The following is a 24367-nucleotide window of genomic DNA, read 5'->3' on the forward strand; positions in this document are numbered from 1 at the left end:
ACCTTCCACTCAGTAAATAGTCTACTGAGGTAAGACCTCTGTTACTGTAGCTGTGTGTCTTTCACACTGCTTCTCATGACACAACTCTGTTTCCATATACGAAGTTATGATTTTTTTAACAATTCACAAATTAAAAGCACAGCATGGAAAAAGTGAGTTTTTCATTTTACATAAGAAAATATGAATGATGTATCATACTTTTTATACATTATATCGACTTACTAGCCTACATACTAGATGCATAAAAAAGTTGAGGTCTGTAGGTCAACTCATTACTGAGTAGTAGATCTCTGAAAATAGGGAAACTGGATTACACGGAATGACATTAAAGTAAAAAAATTGAATCCACTTACATGTTAGAGTAACAAAGAAGTGAGGCATCTAATCTGTGGTATTCATTCACTCCAAAATGTTTGTCTTGCACATGTTCTAACCACTGCAGGGGGCTGTGCCACCACTGATGATGAGGGTGAGCTTGCTGCAATGAAGATGGTTCCATATTTTCTGGCACATCCTCTGAATAATCTGACTCTTAGCCAGGACACCATAAAATTGATATTGGTTTCCCTAAAACTCTCCATAATGTTGTGACAAAGGCATATAAAAATTGTGATGAATAGTATTAAAAAGGGTTTTACACAGGGCCTTGCATATCTGATCAAGGGAGGTGGCAGTGGTGGTGGTGGTGGTGGTGGTGGTGGTGGTGGTGGTGGTGGTTGTGGTATACCTTTGATCTCTATAAAATGATATTGGACATCTAGTTATACCAAAGGTAACTTCATATAGTAAACTGAACAATATGGAAAAGATATTGTTGAAACTACATATGTCCAACAGTAAAACATACTTACAAATAATGTTGGCCAACCAATGTATCCCAGTGTTTATGGATAAAAGCACATATGTGTACTTTCCAATGAAAATATCCTCGCAAACTGACTTCTCCTGACCTCTGCTGAAGATTGTACAGTGTAAGTATCAAAATATTGATCCTGAAAAGGAAACATGTCAAAAATGTAATGCGACTATGCCATGTATACATACATTTCAATTAAGATACACAATTCAATGTCCAATTATTGTACATATGTTTTAGCCCTTGTCTGAGGATGATAAAATCTCAGTTCATTTATTGCTTCAATTGACTATCAAAACGTGATGTGATTTAGTCTGGAATAAAAGTGCTGAATCATCTCTTTGTCAACAAATACCAATACAAACTCTGTGCAACAAGTGAACAGTTATAAAATGAATGACCAGTGTAAAGGAAAAGTGATCACTCTGTTTCACATCTTTCCTAATTTTATAACTGTTACCCTTGATTATATTTACTTGCTACAATTCTGTACTTTACTTATTCAATGAAAGACATGCATCTTTTCAATTCAAGCTCCTCAATTGTAACAAATGCTCCCTTGATCAGTTTCAACCCTAGATCATGAACAGTTGCTGAAATGCAACTTAACTGATTAGACATTTCTCACCAAAACAAACATATTCAGTTAGATTTATCATTACTTTGAGAAATACCATGTATTACAAGAAGCTGACCGATTTGTTCTTATCTGGTACTAGACGGCTGCAGTGCCTGACAAAAAAAGATCTCAATATACTTCACTTATGACAGAAAAACAAAAAAGAAAATGTATCTTTTATGACATCTGACCAACAGTATTCAAGCTGGGAACCAAATTCAAACAGTATAAAAACTCTTTATATGATAATTTTAGTTGCCTTGCTCTGACTGTTCTCCAGCTATGATTTCTCTCTGAATCTGGAATGCAATTTCCTAATACTACGATTAACTATGCATATGCTTGCTTTCCTTTTTATCAACTGCATGTCTTCAAAGTCATTATGGTTTCCTCTACAAAGTTAAGAGTTTGCTACTGAGTGAGCAAATATGTAAATAATGACTACGTAACTCTGACTCACTCATATGGTCTCACAATGCTTAATCTTAGGTGCACTATTGTTTCTCATATATGTAAATGATCTCTTATTTAAGATAGCACAATTAGTTGATTTTTTTTAACATGAAACCACTATTGTAATCAATTCAAACATACATGCAGCAGTACAAGAAATGGTAAATAATGTTCTTAAAAAGTACAACTGAATTGTTTTCTGCTAAAGGTTTCGCTCCAAATTCCAAAAAGAAACAACATATTCAATTCTATACAGCTATAGGTCTACAATAGCGGTAAGCAGAACACACAGTGAGGAAATAATGACTTTGGTGGAAACTTCAAAATTTTGGGGAGTCCGTACTGATGGGAATTTAAGCTGGAAAATGCATATTTTGGAACTCCTAAAAGAATTTACTTCAGCCACATTTACATTTGTAATCATTGCGAACCTTGGTGAAATTCAAGTCAGTTAGTTGGCATATTTTGCCTATTTTTACTGAATAATGTAATATGGAATAATTCACTGGGGTAACTCATCTTTACAAAAGAAAGTCTTCATTACTCCAAAACATGCTGTAAGAATGTTATGTGCTGCTCACACAAAATCATCTCATAGATGTCTCTTTAAGAAGTTAGGCATCCTGACTACGCTTCAAAAGTATATTTATTCCCCCATGAAGTTCATTGTAAATAATCCACTGCAGTTTAAGAAGAACGATGATGTCTGCAATAACAATATCAGAGGAAAAAATTATGTTCATTAGTCCACATTAAAGTTTCCATTGCCAAAAATGAGATGTACAATGATGCGACCAAAATTACTGAGCACCTACCAAATGATATAAAATACCTGACAGACACTAAAATTAAAATTTGAAAACAAACTGAAAAGGCTTCTTTGTGAGAACATCTACTCCACAGAAGTGCTTCTACTCTTGTGATGTGAAAAGATGGTGGACAGGATTTACTAAAGACTATTTAACTTTCGGCAAAGATATACATCATTGCTAACAAGATCAGTTATACCATCAATGATTATCATTGATGTCTCTTTCTCTATGTATGGCTTTGCTATTTGCCTTTTTTGTTAGAAGAAGGATTAAGATTTTTTTACTCCTTGCCTTCAACATCAATGAACAATGTAACAAGCAAATGCAGTGATTTGGCAAGAATGTTTCTCTCTTCGTCTACAAATGCTACATAATTTTCAGGATCCTAAATAGCAAATCACAATTCAGTTACCTATACATCATGATGGAGGAATTTACATCAGATACTTGGAATGCTCTCAAAGATGTAGCAAAATTTCTACACTAAGCAACATCTGGGTAGCAGGTGACTCTCATTGTGACTGTCAGTTCATACAAACAGTTATCTTTTGTAAATTTTAACACCTCTGTGTGTTATCATGTTGACCAAGTGACACTGTCAATAACACTTGCAGCGGGCACACATTGACTGAGATTAGATCATGGATCAATGGAAATGTGTCACCTGACTGGATGACATGGTGCTCGTTACACTAGTTCAATAGTCATGTCCGGATACACCATCATCCAGGTGTGCGGTTGCTCTAAACAGGCACCGCACCGCAGAAACAGGTTGAGCGAACATTATTGTGCTGTTGGGGACATTCATAAGGACTTCCGTGGGTCCTGTTGTAGTAATTGAAGTCACAATGACAGTGGTGGCCTAGGTGAACATTACAGCAGACTAACTGCATCCCCTCATGCTCTGTCTTCCCAAATTGAGATGGTATCTTCCAGCAAATAACGTCCCATCCCACAATGACAGAATCATGCATCATTGGTTTCAGGAGCCTGACAGTGAACTCACGTTGTGTCATAGCTGCCAAATTCACCTGTCGTGTACCTCATGGAACACGTCTGGGATACTATCAGCCACCAGCTCTGAGCCCCCAAATCACTGAGCTGTAATTTAAGAGAACTGTGAGATAGGTGCATAAACATCTGATGGCACATACTTATGGAAACCTACCACTGACTTGCCAAATTCATGTCACATAGGATCATTGCTGTAACTGATATCGAAGGTGGAGAAACATGCTATTTAGAAGGTGGTCATATGTTATGACTCATCAGTATATTTTTACCTCGTATTATTCAGGCATCATTCTTTTTAATAGGAGGCACCAGTTCTTAATTATACAATGATCAGGAACATTATTAACAAAGTTAACATTTCTTCCCCTGTCTCTGACCTAGAAGACAAATTTGAAAAACTATTCACATATTTCTGTTAAGTATGTTGGGACTCTGTCGCCTCCAACTGCAGCCAATCCTTCAATAAGCTTGGTGGCTACAAGCGTTCACTGTAGCAGCAAATTCGTGAAACTGAGTGTGGTTTGTTCATGCTGCCTTCTCAAATCAGTTGCATAAACACTTCAGTGTGCTGAGTTATATCCACCACAATAAATGTCAGATGATAAATTTATTTCCCTTCACTGATGTAATTTCATCATGAAGCTCCAGCAACTGCCTAACTTTACCCAGGTCTTAGTTACTGGCAGATTCTTCTGGTGGTGTGTCTGCCATGATTTTATTGAAAATGTCAAGTATGAAAAATGAGTTTGCAAATGTGCTGTGCTGCAGTGATCAACAATAACTACAAAGATACATAAATGGTTAGCTGGTGACATGCTTCTGCAAATACTTTTTCTTTTATATTAGTCCATCTCACACAGCACTGCAGTCTTTCTGCAACAAAGGAAGGCTGAGCAAGCTATGTACAATGCTAAGTTTAATAACTTCGAGTGAATAGGAGGCTTGTATCACTTGTCATCCCAGAACTACTTTACATCTTTCACTTCCGAGACCACACATGAAGAACTGGTTATTAGTCAGCACAGGCTTTACTGCACACATTCACAATATGAGATGACCCCATGTCTTCTAGGGATAGGAGACACAGAAATTGAAGATGTGAACATCCTCTAAAATGCTTTTAGGTTATGATCCCATCAACTGCAACGTCATAAGGAAAAAAGCAACTTACTTTTGACAAGAAAATAACTATTGATTTTTTTTTAAACCGTTTGCAGTAATTTACCAAATCAAAATTGAGGATTTAAATCAAAACAATTTCACAACTTATACTGTTTTATTGTGGCCTCACCTTTCTGTCAAAAAGGCCATTTTATTCCATTAAATGACGCAAAATGACACAAAAAGCTCAAAAAATCAATACATCCAAGAGCATTGTTACTAGCACAGTACACTGTTCACATACCATGTACAGACAGATGCCGTATATTTTTAACCAAGAAAACAATTAATGTCAGAATGGTCCAGTTGTTAACTAAAACTTGGTACCTGTAGCTGTCACAGAACTGTGTCGCATTATTTGCATTATTTAAACTGATTTGTTGGCTCTCTCTCTCTGCACTGTGCAAACCTGTAAACATTGGACTTTGTCGTAAGGAACATAAATCTCTTAGTGAATACTAAAGTTAAAATTTCTTCTTTCCATTCAAGATAAGTTTTTCAGTCTCAGGCAGCTGAAACCATAGTGTGCTTGCCTGAGAGAGAGAGAGAGAGAGAGAGAGAGAGAGAGAGAGAGAGAGAGAGAGAGAGAGAGAGAGTGTGTGTGTGTGTGTGTGTGTGTGTGTGTGTGTGTGTGTTTGTATGTGTGCGTGTGTTGTTGTTGTTGTTGACAAAGGCATTAAAGGCCGAAAGCTATAATTGTGATAATCTTTTTGTTGTGCCTATCTGTGACTCAGCACCTCTGCTATATGGTGATCAGCAACTTTTCTTCTCTAATATTGTTACATTCCATACTGGATTTTGCATTGTTTGATTTTTTCTATTACAGTGAGGTATGTTTTCTACACGACAACTTTCTGTAGTGAACCTACACTATCTGATCAAAAGTAGCCTGATACCTCTATCTATTGCTGAACTTACCACTATATGTCGCAATTGGCAGACCCACCAGTACAAAAAGAGCAGGGAGTATTGTCTTATCAGCAGAGAAGCAGTAACACCAGAAGGTTGGTCAGGAGAACTCAGTGACTTCAAACGTGGAGTAACAAATCCATAAGCTACATTTCAACCATTTTAAAGCTGACCAAGCTGACTGTTGGTGGTGTGATTGTGAAGTGCAGAAAGGAACAACCACAGCTAAAACAACACCATGCAGGCTTCATGTACTGACAGACAGGGACCCTTGGGTGTTGCAGAGGCTGGTTCTAAAAAGTAAAATATAATCAGCAGAAGGAATCACTCGTGTGTTCCAAAGTGTTACCAGCATTCCAGCTGGCACACTGACTCTGCATGGGGAGTTAAAGAGATTGGGTAAGACGGCTGAGCAGTTCCTCATAAACCACACATTTCTGCAGTCAGTGTTAAGCCATGCTTAAAGTGGTGTAAAGAGCAACACCACTTGACAGTGGGTAACTGGAAATGAGTAATATGAATTCATCAATCATGTGGCAATCTGATGGTAAGGTTTGGGTTTGGCAAATACCTGGAGTGTGTTACCTGCCATCATGTGTAGTGCCAACAGTGCAGTACGGAGGAGGTTGTATTACAGTATGGGAGTGTTTTTCACCGTCAGGGTGCACCGCCATTATTGTGCATATGAAAATGATAAATGCAAAAGGATATGAAGACATTTTACAGCACTGTGCATTGCATACATTAGAGAAACAATTCAGATACAATGATTGATTGTATCAGCATGACAATGCACCCTGCCATAAAGTAGGAGCTGTGAGGCAATGGTTCATGGACAATAATATTCCTGAAATAGGCTGGCCTCACAGAGTCCTGACTGGAACCCAATGGAATACCTTTGCAGTGCTCCAGACCTCAGCACCCAACAACATCACTACCTTCTCTGATTTTGGCTCTACGAACGAGGAGTGGCTAGTCATTCACGTACATTTAGACACATTACTGAAAGTGTTGCCAACGGAGTTCAATTCATCATAAAGACCAAGGGTAGACACACCCTATATCATGACCACTAAAAGGTGTCTGGAAACTTTTGATCACACAGTGTATCTTATGACACAGTGCAAGTGCATGAGAATTGGCCCACAAATCACAACCACAGTTGAGAAATTCAGTTTGTAAAGTCAGGCATAACCTCAAAATTTGAACTTCATAACAAAAATTACAACTGTTAAACAAACACATAGCAACTGGAGTACCAAAAGTGAAAACCTTATCTTTCTAGGAAATGATGCAGTTGATAGGAGCACTGTTGTGTGATAGGTGAAAAAAAGAGTTAGGGCATCAGGAAATGCAGAAACTGAACTTCATGATTGGTCACAATTAGGACACTGTCACAGCCACTGTTCCTGACATAACGAATTGTGCAAAAGCCATTACCTGTGCAGATAGGTGCATCATAATTCAGCAATTGACTCTAAAACTATCAGCAAGCATTGGTTGTGCATGTGTAATGATTTAAATCCTTGGGTACTGAAAGGAGTGCTCAAGATGAGTTCCACGAGAATTCACAACAGGCCACATGATTCAAAGAAAAACAATTTCGTCTGATGTATTGGAGTAGTTTGAGATCAGTGCAGAGGGCATTTCTATCACAGACAGATACAGGAAACAGAACCTGCATGCATCACTTAGAGCCAGAAACAAAAAGGCAGTCACTGGAATGACTTCAAGCTGTTTGGGCCATCTCTGGATTCTTTATATGGGACACACTTTGAAGACAATTAAAGCATAATTCACATAGTGAAAACATGGCAATGAGCACAGGACATGAGCTTTTGCCATCAGGAATACATGTTCTTACACAAGCTCTGGTGTAAGGCCACTGAATATGATGGAGATCATGTAGGAAAATAGTACTTGTAAAGGAAATGTTTATTTATTAGTTCTTTGAATCACTTTTGTACAAGACATGCACATGGTGATGCACAAACATATAACTGATATTGGACAATTCATAGCATGGTGTGATGGTTTGACGATATGGAGGTGTGTGATGTGAATGTACGAACATGATTTTACATAGTTATTAATTATTTTAGTTCCAGTTCTTTCTCATATATATACAAAACACATGCCTGTTTGGCAAAGTTAAAATAGAGCACACAATTCGCTTATTTTTAGATAGTGTAAATGCAAAACTATTTTACCTATATTTTACATTATTGTTTACTTCCTGTACAAAATTCAATCTCGCAGTTGATTTCGTGTATCTTTTCACACATATGGACCAGAAATTCAGATAATATGTGAAGTTTCCAGAGTCTTATTACACAAAGGCAGAGATTTCCTGTTCCTTATTGTTAGTGACAGACTCAGATGCCTTGGTTAAATGGAGGGTTTCTGAAGGTGGAGGTACCCATATTTTAAACATGAAGTTTTGTTGTTGTCTTGTATCATGATCATGAATATTCACATTTTTGTTGAATTTAGTAGTATTACTTTTTACAAAGTTACTTCTTTCTCCTATGTAGAGATGGCCAACAGCAAGAATTAGTAAACTTTGTAAGAGAGGTCTGCAGCTGTCAGTTAGCTTTGCCCTGTTCATTATTCTCACAGCTGTCTTCTGGGTGAGGAGAACGTCTTTGCTATGTGTGGATTCTCCCCAGAATATGATACCACACTGAATTACACTACGAAATTGTGGATTTTCTCTGCGTTTGTGCAGTATGTGAGGATACATAATGTGTAGCACACTTGGTTCACCTTACTATTTGTTTTGCAGATGTGTGTTTCCCACTTGAAGTTGTCCTGGATCCACAGGGCTAAAAATTTTGATTCTGATGTGGGGGATATTACAAGGCCATGTAGTTCCACATCTGGCATCAATTTTGTGGTTGTCAGGTGGACGTTTAGGAAGGTGGTTTTCTTTGTACTGGCTATCAGATTACTTCTGTCGAACCAATCACGCAGCTCACTGCACTTTTAGTTATGGCCTCTTGCAGCTCATGGCAATTTCTACTGGTAAGGAGGAGACTGGTGTCATCTGCAAAGAGTGTACTGTTAGTGGCATTGCTGTTCAACAGTAAGTCATTAATATAAAGAAGTAACAGAACTGGTCAAAGCATTGAACCTCAGGACACACCTCGTGCGATATTTCCATAGTCAGAGTAGTAAGTTTCAATATATCGATGATCACTGTAAGTTACTGCTACTTTTTGTTTCCTGTGTGAAGTAGTTCAGATGGAAGTCTCTGATGTCACACAACTTCAGTTTGTCAAGTAGAATATTATGGTCTATGATGTCAAATGCCTTTGACAAATCTAGGAAGATCCCAAATACGTTTTGTTTTCTGTATAGAACATCTAAGGTGCTCATATACACCCATTGTTGTGGATTTATTATCACTGCAGTCATGCTGGGAATCTGAGAGGATTTGGTCCTTTTCCAGAAAGTTTATTAGTCTCTGATAGAATAGTCTCTTCAGAAGTTTACCAAGAACAGGTAACAATGATATAGGTCTGTGGTTTTCCACGTTATTTTTCCCACTTTTCTTAAAGATTAGGACAACTTTTGCCACGTTCATACTATTAGGAAATGTACCTGTCATCAGCGATGAGTTGTGCACATTAGAGAGGGGGACAGCTATATTATTTATGCAGTTCTTTAAGATGAAATCTAGAATGTCATAGATTTGAGATGATAGTTTGGTTTTAGGGCCCTTAGTTGTTAATATAATTTTGTCAGCAGTAGTTTCCCTGAAGCATATAGAGCCTATAGAGTTTTTATTTTGTTTTGTCTACTGGGTGTGGGAGTGAAACAGTTAATACTTTGTAGTAGTTGCTTTACAGTACTTCCATAGTAATTGTTGAAAATATTTGCAATTTCTTGTGGATTAGTAACTCTGGATTGTTGAGGGTCAGTGTTGTATCTTCATGTTCACGAGGCAGTTGATTTGTTTCATTTCTTATGATACTCCACACTGCCTTCGCTTTGTTTGAGGATACCGCCATATAGTTGCCATTTGCCATTTGTTTGGCTTGTGCTGTAACTTTTTCTTTTCTTTTTTTTAAGGATTTTGACTTACTGCTTAATATATCTTTCTGGGGCGGAGACTCATTTTTTAAGTGCTTCAACAGGCCTCTCTTCCTTCTTCAGGAAATCCTTACACCAGTTGTTTTGGATTCTTTTGATTTCATGTATTTCAATTTGAGAGGGAAAACAATACTGAAGTGATACAGGAATGTATTTAAGAAGCATTACATTCTTTTGTCTGTATCGTTTGCTTCGTATACCTCATTCCATTTTTCTGCTGCTAGTGAATTGTTGAATGTTTTCAATATTGTCATGGTTATAATTTCTTACTTAAGCTGTGTATTTTTTGTTACAGCTTGGAGGGAGGACACTTGTAAGGTGGAGGACTTAGGCACTGTGATCACTGCAGCCTGTATCCAGAGGTTCTACAGCCCGGTAGTGACAGATTTTTAAATATCTGGTCTAGAGTTGTTTTGGTGTTATTTTTGCATCTTGTGGGGTGAGAAAATGTAGTTTTAAAACTGGGTGAGCTTATGAGGTTCAATTGGGATTCTTTCATATGAGGTTCAACTGGGATTCTCTCACATGCCCTGGAGATAGACAATCAACATTAAAGTCGCCACACAGAATCAGCACGTTTTTTATTTTGGTGGAGATTGTTTAACAGTATTTCAAGATTTTTGTGGAACACACATACAATACCTGCCACAGAGCAGTAAAAGAATCCAATGATTATGTTTGTCTCTAGAATTTCAAAAGCAGCTAGTTCAAAATACTTGTCTTTATTTAAATAACCAAACTGGTCAAACCTTTTATATTTTACATAATTTTTTTATAAATATGCGGCACCTCCACCTTTTTGACTTTATCTGCAATAATGAGATGCCAATATGTAGCCAGATATGTTAACTGAGGAAATCTGTTCTCCCTTTACCATGTGTTCTGCAATGCACATGACATTTACATTTTTTAAGTCTGTTGTAAATAGAAGTTCAGCATCTGCAAGCTTGTTTGTTATTGATTTACATTGTGGTGGCACACAGAAGAGTTATTTTTCTTACATTTCTGGTGGATGTTGCATACTGCATTATTGCCTGTGGTTCCTTTCGTATTGGATGCCTGGATAAGAGGATTGACCACAAAAATTTTTTGAGCTACACTCATTTGCATTTTCAGTATGTTTTACATTGTATTTGTCTTTGTCTACAATGTTTTCTTACTGATGTTTGGCTCTTGATAACTGAGTGGTATTATGGGGCCATTTAGTGCTTTTTCTTTCTTTACAGTCTCTAATATGAAATTTGCGATTTGTCATCTCCCAAGATTGTTTAAGTGAAACCCAATTCAATTATAAAAGTCTCTGTGAAATTTGCTTGCTTTAATTATAGTAATATTTGCAAATTTTGAACACAGTTTGTAGATTCACAAATTTACGCTCGTTACTTTTGTGTTTATCCATGACCAGTTTGGAAGATCATCTCTGAAAAGCACGGCCACTAAAACCTTTCTTCAATAGAAGGCATGGTAATTTGGTTTTTAAAGTTTTTATTAGAAGTTGACTGTTTGTTGCAGGCAACATTGTTTGTTCCTGTTGCAATTACCATGATGTCAGAGGTGCATGCCTTGGGAGCATTTTGGTTAATATTTAGTATGAAACTGTGTTGACTTGGGGGTAAACATAGCCTAAACATTCAATCTGCGCATTTTCATTTAAAAATCAAGATAAATTGAGGCCTTTGATGTCAACAAAGATAATAGCCTTGAGTTTTTGACCACACGATTTTTGTTTTTCATGAAATTTCGTTACTACTTCTGTTTTGTTTTGGTAGGTATTGATAGATAACTTTGGGTTTGTGACTGGTGCTGGCATCATTTTTGGATGAATATTAGGTTTGGGCAACAGACTCTGTTGCACTTTACTGTTAGAGCTGCTAGTGTTACATACATTTTTCCTGGAGTTCTTGTTTGAAGCTCTAGAGTCATGGTTGTGGTTCAAAGTAACAAGCCTGTTATTATTGATATTCCTAGTCATACATGGATCACATGAAAATGAACGTTAATACAATACATAGTCTATGGGCTGATCACTTTGATCTAGGCAGTATTTTCTCTATTTCTCATTTCTTCATGTAGTCTTTGTATTCCGAACATGCTGCAGTCAAACCTTCTTTCAGTATACTAATTTCCTTTTCAACAATATTATAAAAAGGATAGTAGCTACTCACCAAAGAGTGGAGAGATGCTGAGACACATATAGACACAACAAAAAAGACTCACAAAATAAGGTTTTGGCCAGCAAGGCCTTTGTCAAAAATAGAAAAAACACACACACACACACACACACACACAAAATGGACTACAGTCTCTGGCAGCTGAAGTCAGACTCCGAGCAGCAGTAGCAGCAGTGCATGATGGGAGAGGTAACCGGGGGGGGGGGGGGGGGGGGGGGTGTTAGAGAGTTGGCTGGGGCAGAGAGGGGGAGGGAGGGATGGGTAGGGGTGGGGGATGATGAAGTGCTGCTGGGGACTGTGCAGGGATGAGATGGAGAGAGGGTAGGGCAGCTAGGTGCAATCGGGAGGTTACACGGAGGGCAGTTGAGAGAGTAAAATGACTGTGTGCATTGGTGGAACAGATGGCTGTGCAGTGCTGGAATTGGAACAGGGAAGGGGCTAGATAGAGAACAATGACTAAAGAAGTTTAGGCCAGAATGGTCACGGGAACAAAGGATATATTGCATGGAGAGTTCCCATCTGCGCAGTTCAGAAGACCCTTCCGTACAGCCTAGCCACCCATGGGCATCACATCTGCAGTGATGAACGGTCCCTCTTGAAATTTACTGAAGACCTTGCTGAGGCCTTTAAAGACTGTAATTTTCCTCCCAATCATGTACAAAAACAAATATCTGGTGTCTTATCTTTCCAGTCACCCACCACCTCCCAAAGTCTCACCACCTGGCCACAGAGGAGCATTCCCCTTGTAACTCAGTATCACCCAGGACTGGAGCAACTGAATTACATTTTCTGCCAGGGTTTCAACCTCTTTTCGTGCCATGAAATGAGAAATGTCCTGCCCACTAGTCTTCCCTGCCCTCCCACAGCGTATTCTGCCGTCCACTGAACCTACACTATACACTCGTCTGTCCCTACACAACCCCCGCTCCCATGGCTCATATCCCTGTAATAGACTTAGACAAAAGACCTGTCCCATACATCCTCCCACCACCACCTACTCCAGTTCTGTCACAAATATGAAACCAGTCATGTGATCTACAAGTTTAGCTGCAACCACTGTGTGGCGTTCTATGTGAGCATGACAGCCCATAAGCTGTCTGTCCACATGAATAGCAACTGACAAACTGTGGCCAAGAAACAACTGGACCATCCTGTCACTGAGCACACCTCCCAACACAACATTCTTCATTTCTATGACTGTTTCACAGCCTGTGCCATATGAATCCTTCCCAACAATTCAGCTTTTCTGAAATGCGCAGGCGGGAACTCTCCCTGCAATATATCTTATGTTCCCATAACCCTCCTGGCCTTAATCTTCGTTAGTCATTGCCCTCACCTATCTAGCCCCTTCCTTGTTCCCATTCCAGCACTACACAGCCCTCTACTCCATCAACACACCTAGTCTTTTTACTTCTCTCCTTTACCGCTACATGTCCCTCCCCCCCACCTCTCCCCACCGCCTTCCCTCTAACGTCCCGACTGCACCTAGCTGCCGTACCCTCTCTCCATCTCGTCCCTGGATGCCCCTCAGCAGCATTTCACTGTCCCCACCCCTACCCTGCTATACCTCCCCCTCCCCACCCCAGCCTCCTCCTTACCCCACCCAGGTGTCTCTTCCATCATGCACTGTTGCTGTTGCTGCTGCTCTTAATCTGGCTTCAGCTGCCAGGGACTGTGGCCATTTGTGTGTGTGTGTGTGTGTGTGTGTGTGTGTGTGTGTGTGTGTGTGTGCGTGCGCTTATTTTTGACAATGGAGTTGCTGGCCAAAAGCTTATTTTGCGGCAGTCTTTTTGTTGTGCCTATCTGCGACTCAGCATCTCTGCTATAAGGAGCAACTATCCTTTTCGTAATATTGTTATATTCCATCCTGGATCTTCCATTGTTTAATTTCCTTTTCCTGTGACACCAAAAGAACCTCAAGATTGCTTACAACTAAGTACTCAGTAGATAGTTTTCTGTCACTGTTTTGTGATGCTTCAGGAGTTCTTCACACCCAGAATGTATTGCAGCTAGTGGACAACTCTGGTAGAATCCTATATTCAAATTAGTCTATAGTACCAACTTCTAAAATACTTCCTATTACTTCTGGAACACCCTGTTTACACTAAGCAAACAGGAAATTCTAGTCTATATTTCATAAGCAGTAAGCTATGTAATAAAACAGAAAGGAAGAACATATTCAGGTTAAAATATAAAACAAACAGAGTAATCAAATACAGGAGTCTGGATTGTTATAAAGATCTGACTGTACATTCTGGTGAAGCAGAATGTATATACAGTAGTCACAAAATTTCATTGAATGTTTAAGTGTCTAGCACTCATGTAACTGATGTCCCGTCATCTTATTTTCCATGAAGCATCATCAGACATCAATGTTTGAGTAATCCTGTGATCGATAACAAGAAAAGGAATGTTCGTCTTTGAAACAGAAGTCATTTGTTAAAAAAAAAATCTATTTTTACATTACTTCCATTAATGTTTGGAATCAGATACCAGAAAGGATATTGGATTACAATAATTTAGATATTTCTTGTCAGTGTCTTATACAGAGGCTTAGCCACTCACGAAAAACTCCCTGCGCCTGTCATGCATTAAGTAAGGACAGGCTATATGTTATAATAATTCTTAGGAATTTTCTTTGAAATTCCATCAATACCATGCTATTTTTTTTTAATCTCTCTATAATTTGATTATAGTCTGCTCCACCAAAGATGGAGGTTTGTGCATCTCGAGGCACGGACGGGAATGACACTGTTGACGATTCCAAGTGACAGTCATATTGTGTGCATGCTTTCCGCTTGAAGGAAGCATACATCCTGCAAATTATGTCTCTCCCTTGCTTATGCAGAATTTATCACTTACTACCTCCATCAGCGATGACAACTCACAACAAACGAAATAGAAATTTACTAAACAACTCGCTACGATCACGTTTAATGATCACATTAGCTACGGCAATCGGAGCAGAGCACTCAAAACACTACTGAATGCTCATTGGTTGTCGAATGTGCATGATGTAAGTGTGCAGAACAAGCCTAAACTCAACCGCCATCGTTGGTGACTCCAACTACAGTTACAAAATATGATGATGATGATGATGCTACAACTAATTGCTTAAATTTTTATGGAATGGTATTTTCAATATAACCTCTTCTTTCTTCAGCTGAATTGCTCAACTCTTATCTGTTACATTTACGAAATGAATATTAAAATTAATTGCAGTTCAAGGGTACAACGCAAGTGATCATGAAACCAGACACAAACAAAACTTTTTGCATCCAGTTTCATGATCACTTGCATTATACTTCGAATAATGATTGTCATGATTTTTGCTTTGTGGAGTAATATTTATTCTGACTGGATGTCTAATGTTTCACAGGATGATTTCAGAATGGGTTATGAATAAAAACTCAAAACTAGCCATCATCAAGTAATAAATGAATTACTGTGCAGTGCAATGAGTAAGAAATTTGTGAAACACTGTTTTGACAGTAGTAACACAGTTTGTTCATTGTGTCAAAGTGCACAGTTCCTATACTTAGGCAAGTGCCACCGATCCTTTGCTTTGAAGATTTTTCTGTGGTGATTCGCAAATGCCCATTAAATGAATGAAATGAATTAGTGCATAATTAAAGAAGCAGCATAGTACTATTTCATTAGTAACATCACTGTTGTGTATTACTTTCTTAAAGCTGGCACTGTTAAAGCAAAGGAGATGCGCTACTCTTCAACAATACTGGCGTGGTTAAACTGTAAATCTAAAATCATTAACTTCATTTCATAATTATTCTTCAGTTACATAGGTTTATTAATTTTGATTTTGATTGGACTGATGGTGTTAAATGGACCAAACCATTAGATCATCAATCCCTCCATCCTATACGTATTCTCATATAGAAAGAACACAGAAGATGCATTCTGAGAAAACGACTGTAACAGAGAGTCAATAAAACCAACAAATTGAAGCCAGCAGAAGAGTGAGAGCAGTAAGAGGGTGAAGGTGGGCAAGTTGTTCAACTCAGAGAGCAGCTGTAGGCCCCCAGGCCATATTTTGTGATGGGATATACATTCTCTACATCCAATCAGCATTTCCTCACCCACTATTACCACAACGGAACTGACAATGCGAAGACAATGATAAAATCTCAGGAAAGAAAACGATGAAAATGAAGCAGTAAATCAATGACAGATATCAAAGAATAAGAAAAATTTAAAAAGTGGGAAGGGCAGGAGCCAGGCTGGACCACTAAGCAAGGGCAGCTATGTGCCCCCCGTCCAATTCAGGCGATGGGGCAAAACTCCAATTCCTCAAGTGGCTGTAATGCCAGTGCACTCTGCCTCATGGAGTGGAGCAGAAACCATCTTCACAGTTAAACGTAAAACCACATTAGCCACTTTGGAGTGGAGCAGAAACCATCTTCACAGTTAAACGTAAAACCACATTAGCCACTTTGGCGTCACCATCTTACACCAGAGGCAGTGTATCAGCAAGTTTAAGGTTTTTTTATAAGGTGGCCCCCAATTGAGACTGTCCAGTAGGATGTGGACCACCATCAGACGGGCACCACACTGACAGTGGGGTGGATCTTCACATGATAGGGCATGGTCATGGGTCAGCCAAGTGTGGTCAATGTGACAACTATGGCACACCTGCACTCATAAGCTCAATGATGGTGGACATTATTTAAATATACACAGTTGCAGATACCTGTATGGCACACTGTCCCTTCGATTAATTTTTTTGTAAAGATATGTGATAATGACCTAAGATTGAAATTGTGTGATTGTAGAATAAATGAAAGAAAAAAGTGAATGCCGTAGGTGGGATTAAATCATTTAAACAAACGACACAAATGTAAAACAATTTCACAATGACACATTGCCTCCTCATAGGATAGGGTGCATGGAACAGAGGCACTGCTGCACATTCTTGGCCGCTGAGATCTTCAGACATGACCGCACATGAATATTTTTTCTACGTGTACACAAGCAAACGTGTCTTTGTTCCCCATTTAACTAGTGACCTAAATGAACTGAAGCACACAATAACAGCAGCAGTAACTTGTGTCAATGAAGGCATCTTAGATAAAGCAAATGATGAATTTAGTTACTGTCTACATATTGTCTGTTCACAAAGAATAATTGTAATAACACAGCAAAAAACTTTGCGGCTTTGTGGATATTTTAAAATCCATCCCTTTTTTGCAGCATGTTTCGTTTGATAAAGATGAAATGTTAAAATCAAGTCATTCTTGTTGAAGCACCCCACACATTGAAGGCTGGCTTCTTAGTCTCTGACAGTTCAATATAGAGATCAATGTTCTTAACACTGGAAGATACAGGAAACTGCGTGGTGGAGTACTGGGTTTGTTATGCCTTCTCATTTCAACATCCAGCTGATGCTTGTGAGCAGTGTTACTTTTTTAATTTCATTGTCAGCTTGTTTCTCATTCCACAGTAGATAAAAAAAGTTCACTGCCTCAAATTCTCAGACAGATTCAATTAGCATTCACAGTTAGTTCCAAATAATTGCAGTGCAAGTTGTATCTTCTATAGCTGTAATCTTAAACTGAGCTACAAATTCTGTGTACACTACAATTAGTGATCCCCAAAGGTGAAGACTATTACCCAACTTTCAGTTGTGATATTTTGCATATTTTTTATTGTTTTCAGTTGGTGAATACCACTTTGCCTACCTTGTGGTTTTTACTTTAACACACAATTCATTCAAAAATCTTCACCTTTCCCCTTCTTGCATTTTTAATGGAACAGAACCTTTTTCATGAGACATGACTAACAATATTTTCAGCTTCCGGTTACAGTACAGCCCTCATTTTTGTAAAATGCTTTCACTGTGGCAGAACACCGAGATCCACTCCAGTAACGCATCTTTGAGGTGACACACCTACGGGAAAGAAATAACACAAAAAAATTGCTGCCAAGATCATTACAGTAACTTTTCTGTTGAAATCAGGAAGCCTACCTTTTATATGATAACTAGTAAGAACTAACAATATTGAGAAAAGGAAAGTTGCTATTTGCCATATAGCGGAGATGCTGAGTCGCAGACAGGCACAACAAAAAGACTGTCTCCATCCGAAGTGGCCGTGCGGTTAAAGGCGCTGCAGTCTGGAACCGCAAGACCGCTACGGTCGCAGGTTCGAATCCTGCCTCGGGCATGGATGTTTGTGATGTCCTTAGGTTAGTTAGGTTTAACTAGTTCTAAGTTCTAGGGGACTAATGACCTCAGCAGTTGAGTCCCATAGTGCTCAGAGCCATTTAAAAAGACTGTCACAAATAGTAGCTTTCAGCCAGTAAGGCCCTCATCAGAATCAGATGGCAAACACACACACACACACACACACACACACACACACACACATGACTGCAGTCTCAGGCAACTGAGGCCTCAGTTGCCTGAGACTGCAGTCATGTGTGTGTGTGTGTGTGTGTGTGTGTGTGTGTGTGTGTGTGTGTGAGAGAGAGAGAGAGAGAGAGAGAGAGAGAGAGAGAGAGAGAGAGTTGTGTTTGCGTGAGTGTGTATGTGTGTGTTTGCTTTTTAATTCTGACGAAGGCCTTGTCCGAAAGCTACTATTTGTGACAGTCTTTTTGTTGTGCCTGTCTGCAACTCAGCATCTCTGCTATATGGTGAATAGCAACTTTCCTTTTCACAATATTGTTATATTCTATCCTGGATTTTCCCTAGTAAGAACTAATATTCACCTGGACACTAATGAGAAGAAAAATCTTTCTTTATACAAAAATAATGTCCAGGCTGTCAGCCAGAGGGTTCTAGATTTTAAAATATGCATTACAGGATACTGATCGAAAATTATGAAACTACTCACCATTACCAGACTGATATTTTCACTCTGCAGTGGAGTGTGTGCTGATATGAAATTTTCTGACAGATTAAACCTATGTTATGGACCAACACTATAACTCAGGACCTTTGCCTTTCGCAGGCAAATGCTCTATCAAGTGAGCTACCCAAGCATGACTCATGACCCACCCTCACAGCTTTACTTCCACCAGTAACTTGTCTCTTACCTTCTAAACTTCAAAGAAGCTTTCTTGCAAAGCTTACAAGACTAGCACTCCTGGAAGAAAGGATACTGCAGAATCATGGCTTAGATACAGCCTAGGGAATGTTTCCAGAATGAAATTTCCACTCTGCAGCAAAGTTTGATTCTGGAAACATCCCTCAGGCTGTGGCTACACCATGTCTCTGCAATATCCTTTCTTCCAGGACTGCTAGTCTTGCAAGTCTCACAGGAGAGCTTCTGTGAAGTTTGGAAGGTAGGAGACAAGGTGTTGGCAGAAGTAAAGCTGCAAGGAGGAGTCATGAGTCGTGCTTGGTTTAAGACAGACAGTAGAGCAGTTGCCCGCAAAAGGCAAAGGTCTTGAGTTCGAGTCTTGGTCCGGCACACAGTTTTAATCTGCCAGGAAGTTTCTTACTCACCATTTCACTATTACTGTTACATAAACAAAGATAACTAGTTTCCAAACTATCTACTGCTGACACTGTAAAAACAAATTATGTAATTCCATTTCACATTTATTACACCCTAATTACATAATGGTAAGACAGAGATTTAGGAACCAGGTTTTAAATTGTAAGACATTTCCAGGGGCAGATGTGGACTCTGACCACAATCTATCGGTTATGACCTGTAGATTAAAACTGAAGAAACTGCAAAAAGGTGGGAATTTAAGGAGATGGGACCTGGATAAACTGAAAGAACCAGAGGTTGTACAGAGTTTCAGGGAGAGCATAAGGGAACAATTGAAAGGAATGGGGGAAAGAAATACAGTAGAAGAAGAATGGGTAGCTCTGAGGGATGAAGTAGTGAAGGCAGCAGACGATCAAGTAGGTAAAAAGAAGAGGGTTAGTAGACATCCTTGGGTAACAGAAGAAATATTGAATTTAATTGATGAAAGGAGAAAATATAAAAATGCAGTAAATGAAGCAGGCAAAAAGGAATACAAACGTCTCAAAAATGATATCGACAGGAAGTGCAAAATGGCTAAGCAGGGATGGCTAGAGGACAAATGTAAGGAAGTAGAGGCTTATCTCACTAGGGGTAAGATAGATACTGCCTACAGGAAAATTAAAGAGACCTTTGGAGATAAGAGAACCACATGTATGAACATCAAGAGCTCAGATGGAAACCCAGTTCTAAGCAAAGAAGGGAAAGCAGAAAGGTGGAAGGAGTATATAGAGGCTCTATACAAGGGCGATGCACTTGAGGACAATATTATGGAAATGGAAGAGGATGTAGATGAAGATGAAATGGGAGATACGACACTGCGTGAAGAGTTTGACAGAGCACTGAAGGACCTGAGTCGAAACAAGGCCCCCGGAGTAGACAACATTCCATTGGAACTACTGACGGCCTTGGGAGAGCCAGTCTTGACAAAACTCTACCATCTGGTGAGCAAGATGTATGAAACAGGCGAAATACCCTCAGATTTCAAGAAGAATATAATAATTCCAATACCAAAGAAAGCAGGTGTTGACAGATGTGAAAATTACCGAACAATCAGTTTAATAAGTCACAGCTGCAAAATACTAACACGAATTCTTTACAAATGAATGGAAAAACTAGAAGAAGCTGACCTCGGGGAAGATCAGTTTGGATTCCGTAGAAATACTGGAACACGTGAGGCAATACTGACCTCACGACTTATCTTAGAAGAATGATTAAGGAAAGGCAACCTACGTTTCTAGCATTTGTAGACTTAGAGAAAGCTTTTGACAATGTTGACTGGAATACTCTCTTTCAAATTCTAAAGGTGGCAGGGGTAAAATACAGGGAGCGAAAGACTATTTACAACTTGTACAGAAACCAGATGGCAGTTATAAGAGTTGAGGGACATGAAAGGGAAGCAGTGGTTGGGAAGGGAGTAAGACAGGGTTGTAGCCTCTCCCCGATGTTATTCAATCTCTATACTGAGCAAGCAGTAAAGGAAACAAAAGAAAAATTTGGAGTAGGTATTAAAATCCATGGAGGAGAAATAAAAACTTTGAGGTTCGCCGGTGACATTGTAATTCTGTCAGAGACAGCAAAGGACTTGGAAGAGCAGTTGAACGGAATGGATGGTGTCTTGAAGGGAGGATATAAGATGAACATCAACAAAAGCAAAACGAGGATAATGGAATGTAGTCGAGTTAAGTCGGGTGATGCTGAGGGTATTAGATTAGGAAATGAGACACTTAAAGTAGTAAAGGAGTTTTGCTATTTGGGGAGCAAAATAACTGATGATGGACGAAGTAGAGAGGATATAAAATGTGGACTGGCAATGGCAAGGAAAGCGTTTCTGAAGAAGAGAAATTTGTTAACATCGAGTATAGATTTAAGTGTCAGGAAGTAATTTCTGAAAGTATTTGTATGGAGTGTAGCCATGTATGGAAGTGAAACATGGACGGTAAATAGTTTGGACAAGAAGAGAATAGAAGCTTTTGAAATGTGGTGCTACAGAAGAATGCTGAAGATTAGATGGGTAGATCACATAACTAATGAGGAAGTACTGAATAGGACTGGGGAGAAGAGAAGTTTGTGGCACAACTTGACCAGAAGAAGGGATCGGTTGGTAGGACATGTTCTGAGGCATCAAGGGATCACCAATTTAGTATTGGAGGGCAGCGTGGAGGGTAAAAATCATAGGGGGAGACCAAGAGATGAATACACTAAGCAGATTCAGAAGGATGTAGGTTGCAGTAGGTACTGGGAGATGAAGAAGCTTGCACAGGATAGAGTAGCATGGAGAGCTGTATCAAACCAGTCTCAGGACTGAAGACCACAACAACAACAACAACAACAACAACAACACCCTAAACGGGAGGGTTAAAATAACTGAAATGTTAAAAATAATTATTAATAATCTTGAAATGTTTTTCATAATTTTCACCCCCAATCATAGAGTGCAGGTCTGGTATAGTGAGCAATTTGTCACACTACTTGTACAATGGACTCATTCTACACCCATGAAGACTCTCCTGCATGATAGAATACAAAGTGTGATTTAACATATTTTGATTTTTCAGACATTTTGCAAAAGTGAAGTCTTCTTCACAGAGTCTCACATGTTCATTCAGTCTGAAAGATAATATCTGGCAAAAACCACTAATGACCAGATTGTAACAGTCACTTTCCAGTCAATACATTTTGTAAATGCAGGTTGCAGTGACCATGATGCCCAAAACATTTTCAAGTCAAAGGTTCTCTCTCCAATTCTGTGTAGTATTGCGGTAGAAAATAAAAAATTAAAATATTCAATCAGCTAGAAGGGCTGAATAAAAAAAGTGTGAAGGGAGAGATATACAGGGTCCTTCACAATTCATATTACAGGTTTTTAGTGGTTGTAGAGTGGTTTTAGTAGGTTAAGTTTTGATAAGGAACCTGAAATTTACCGTTTCAATATAAAATACGTTTGAAGATCGAATCACTTTCACTGCCCATGTGTTGGACATGCTCAACAAGAGTATCTCGCATATTCTGTATGACATGCAACTTGTAACAGGACATCCTCCTCTAGCATTACTTTTCCTCAACAGTAGTTGTTGATACTAGTATTATTTTTTGAATTTTGGACAGGTCAGTATTATTTCAGCTGCTTTTCTGAAAACTTTCATGTAATTTTATACACATTATGTTATATCTCAAGCTAAAATTTACAAAAATGAATTACTTTATTTTCAATGTCACAATCAATAAGTACTAGCTCTGAATGTAGACTAAAAATTATTTTTTTAAAAACATTTGCAATTACAAATTATTTAGCTCACTTAAAATTTCTACCATTAATTATGCAATCTAATAATGTTTACTATGTTTATTTCTGGATTCATTTATGAAATAATAATCTAAATTAAAAGAAATTCATTTGTCAAGAAAAACTATAAACCCTTTGGAATATGGTTATCACTGCAGATTGAAGCAGTAGTAAGCATGCCTCTGATGTTATCAGACATATTTTTGTATTTTGGGCAAAAGATGTAAGTTCCAATTTGTTAATGTGAAAATTCAAAAGACTATGAAACACTAAAATGTGACAAAATACATTAACGCAACAACAAAAATTCTGCAACCACAATCATCAAATTTATTTAGATCAATTCAACCATGAGGACCTAAAATGTGAGAATTTCAACTTCAAGAATCAGGCCCCTAACCAACAAGAATTGGAGCCAACTCTACACGAAAAACTAGAAAGTTTATTGTAATCTACACTCTTCTCAAATTTCTCATAAAGGGCTTTGCTTATTGTGAACAATAGCTGGAATTAGAAATGAGAGTGAGACCACAAACTCCATCATAGCCACCGACAGAATGTGCATGTGTTGACTCCAGCAGATTTTCCATTGTATGTCAATTTCTGTATGCGGTTTCTACATCAACATGATGACAAGCTTGAATTTCCACACTTTGAACAGATGAAACTCACTTCAACAGGGAGGCTTTTTTGAACTGTCATAACACAAACATTTGGGGTGATGAAAATCCTCATGTCACACATTCATGTGGATTTTAGCAACAGTTCAGTACAAATGCATGGGCTGGTATAACTGATAGTTGTCTTCTGAACTGCCTAACATTCCCAGATACTTAACAGTGCTGCAAGAGATACTGGTGAAACTATTGGAAGATTTGCCACTATCATTCCATCGGCAAACATAGTTCCAACAGGAACTGGGAATTGTACCCGCTCATTTTGCACTGGCATCTGCAAACACCTCAACGAAACATATTGTGAAGGCGGACATGTTGTGGTGGACAAACTCTCTGGCCACCACAATCACCAGATTTCACTCATCTAGACTTTTTCTTGTGGTGCCATCTGAGAGTCTACGTATGAAACCTCTGTAATCTGAAGAATATCTTCTTGAAGAAGTTCTGGCAACAGCAGGAATTATTCGGTGCACACCAGGGTTTGTAGACTGTGTGTATGCAACCATGTGTCACAGATACATCTTGTGGAATGAACAGTAGGGTCGTCATGTGGACAGCTCCTGCAGAGCACCAAAGTCAGAACTCACTGTCTCCGCTGCTTGCATACTGTGAAGCGAGATTTGAAAGTGATCTCATCTACAAACTTATTATACATCAAAGAGATACGTTAATGGGCATGGGTTCCTTATCAAAACTTTTCCTACTACGTCCCCTCTACAACCCCTAGAAGCCTGAAATAGGAATTCTGGAACACCCTGTGTATGGAACATACTGATAAACCAAATATTAAAAGAGATTCCATATGATTCTGGAATAAGGAAACA

The 24367-nt window shown here is 38.8% G+C and overlaps 1 protein-coding gene across 2 annotated transcripts in view; it reads right to left on the reverse strand.

Annotated features, from left to right (window-relative positions):
- The window catches only part of LOC126482403 (cysteine-rich protein 2-binding protein), a 189438-nt gene that overhangs the window by 138639 nt on the left and 26432 nt on the right, over positions 1 to 24367 (reverse strand). For both annotated transcript variants that reach the window (XM_050106522.1, XM_050106523.1), the window contains exon 2: positions 852 to 992. In XM_050106522.1, coding sequence (XP_049962479.1) covers positions 852 to 992 — 141 coding nt within the window. The remainder of the gene's footprint in view (positions 1 to 851; positions 993 to 24367) is intronic.

The sequence above is a fragment of the Schistocerca serialis genome, chromosome 5 (assembly GCF_023864345.2).
Source record: "Schistocerca serialis cubense isolate TAMUIC-IGC-003099 chromosome 5, iqSchSeri2.2, whole genome shotgun sequence".
Classification (NCBI taxonomy): domain Eukaryota; kingdom Metazoa; phylum Arthropoda; class Insecta; order Orthoptera; family Acrididae; genus Schistocerca; species Schistocerca serialis.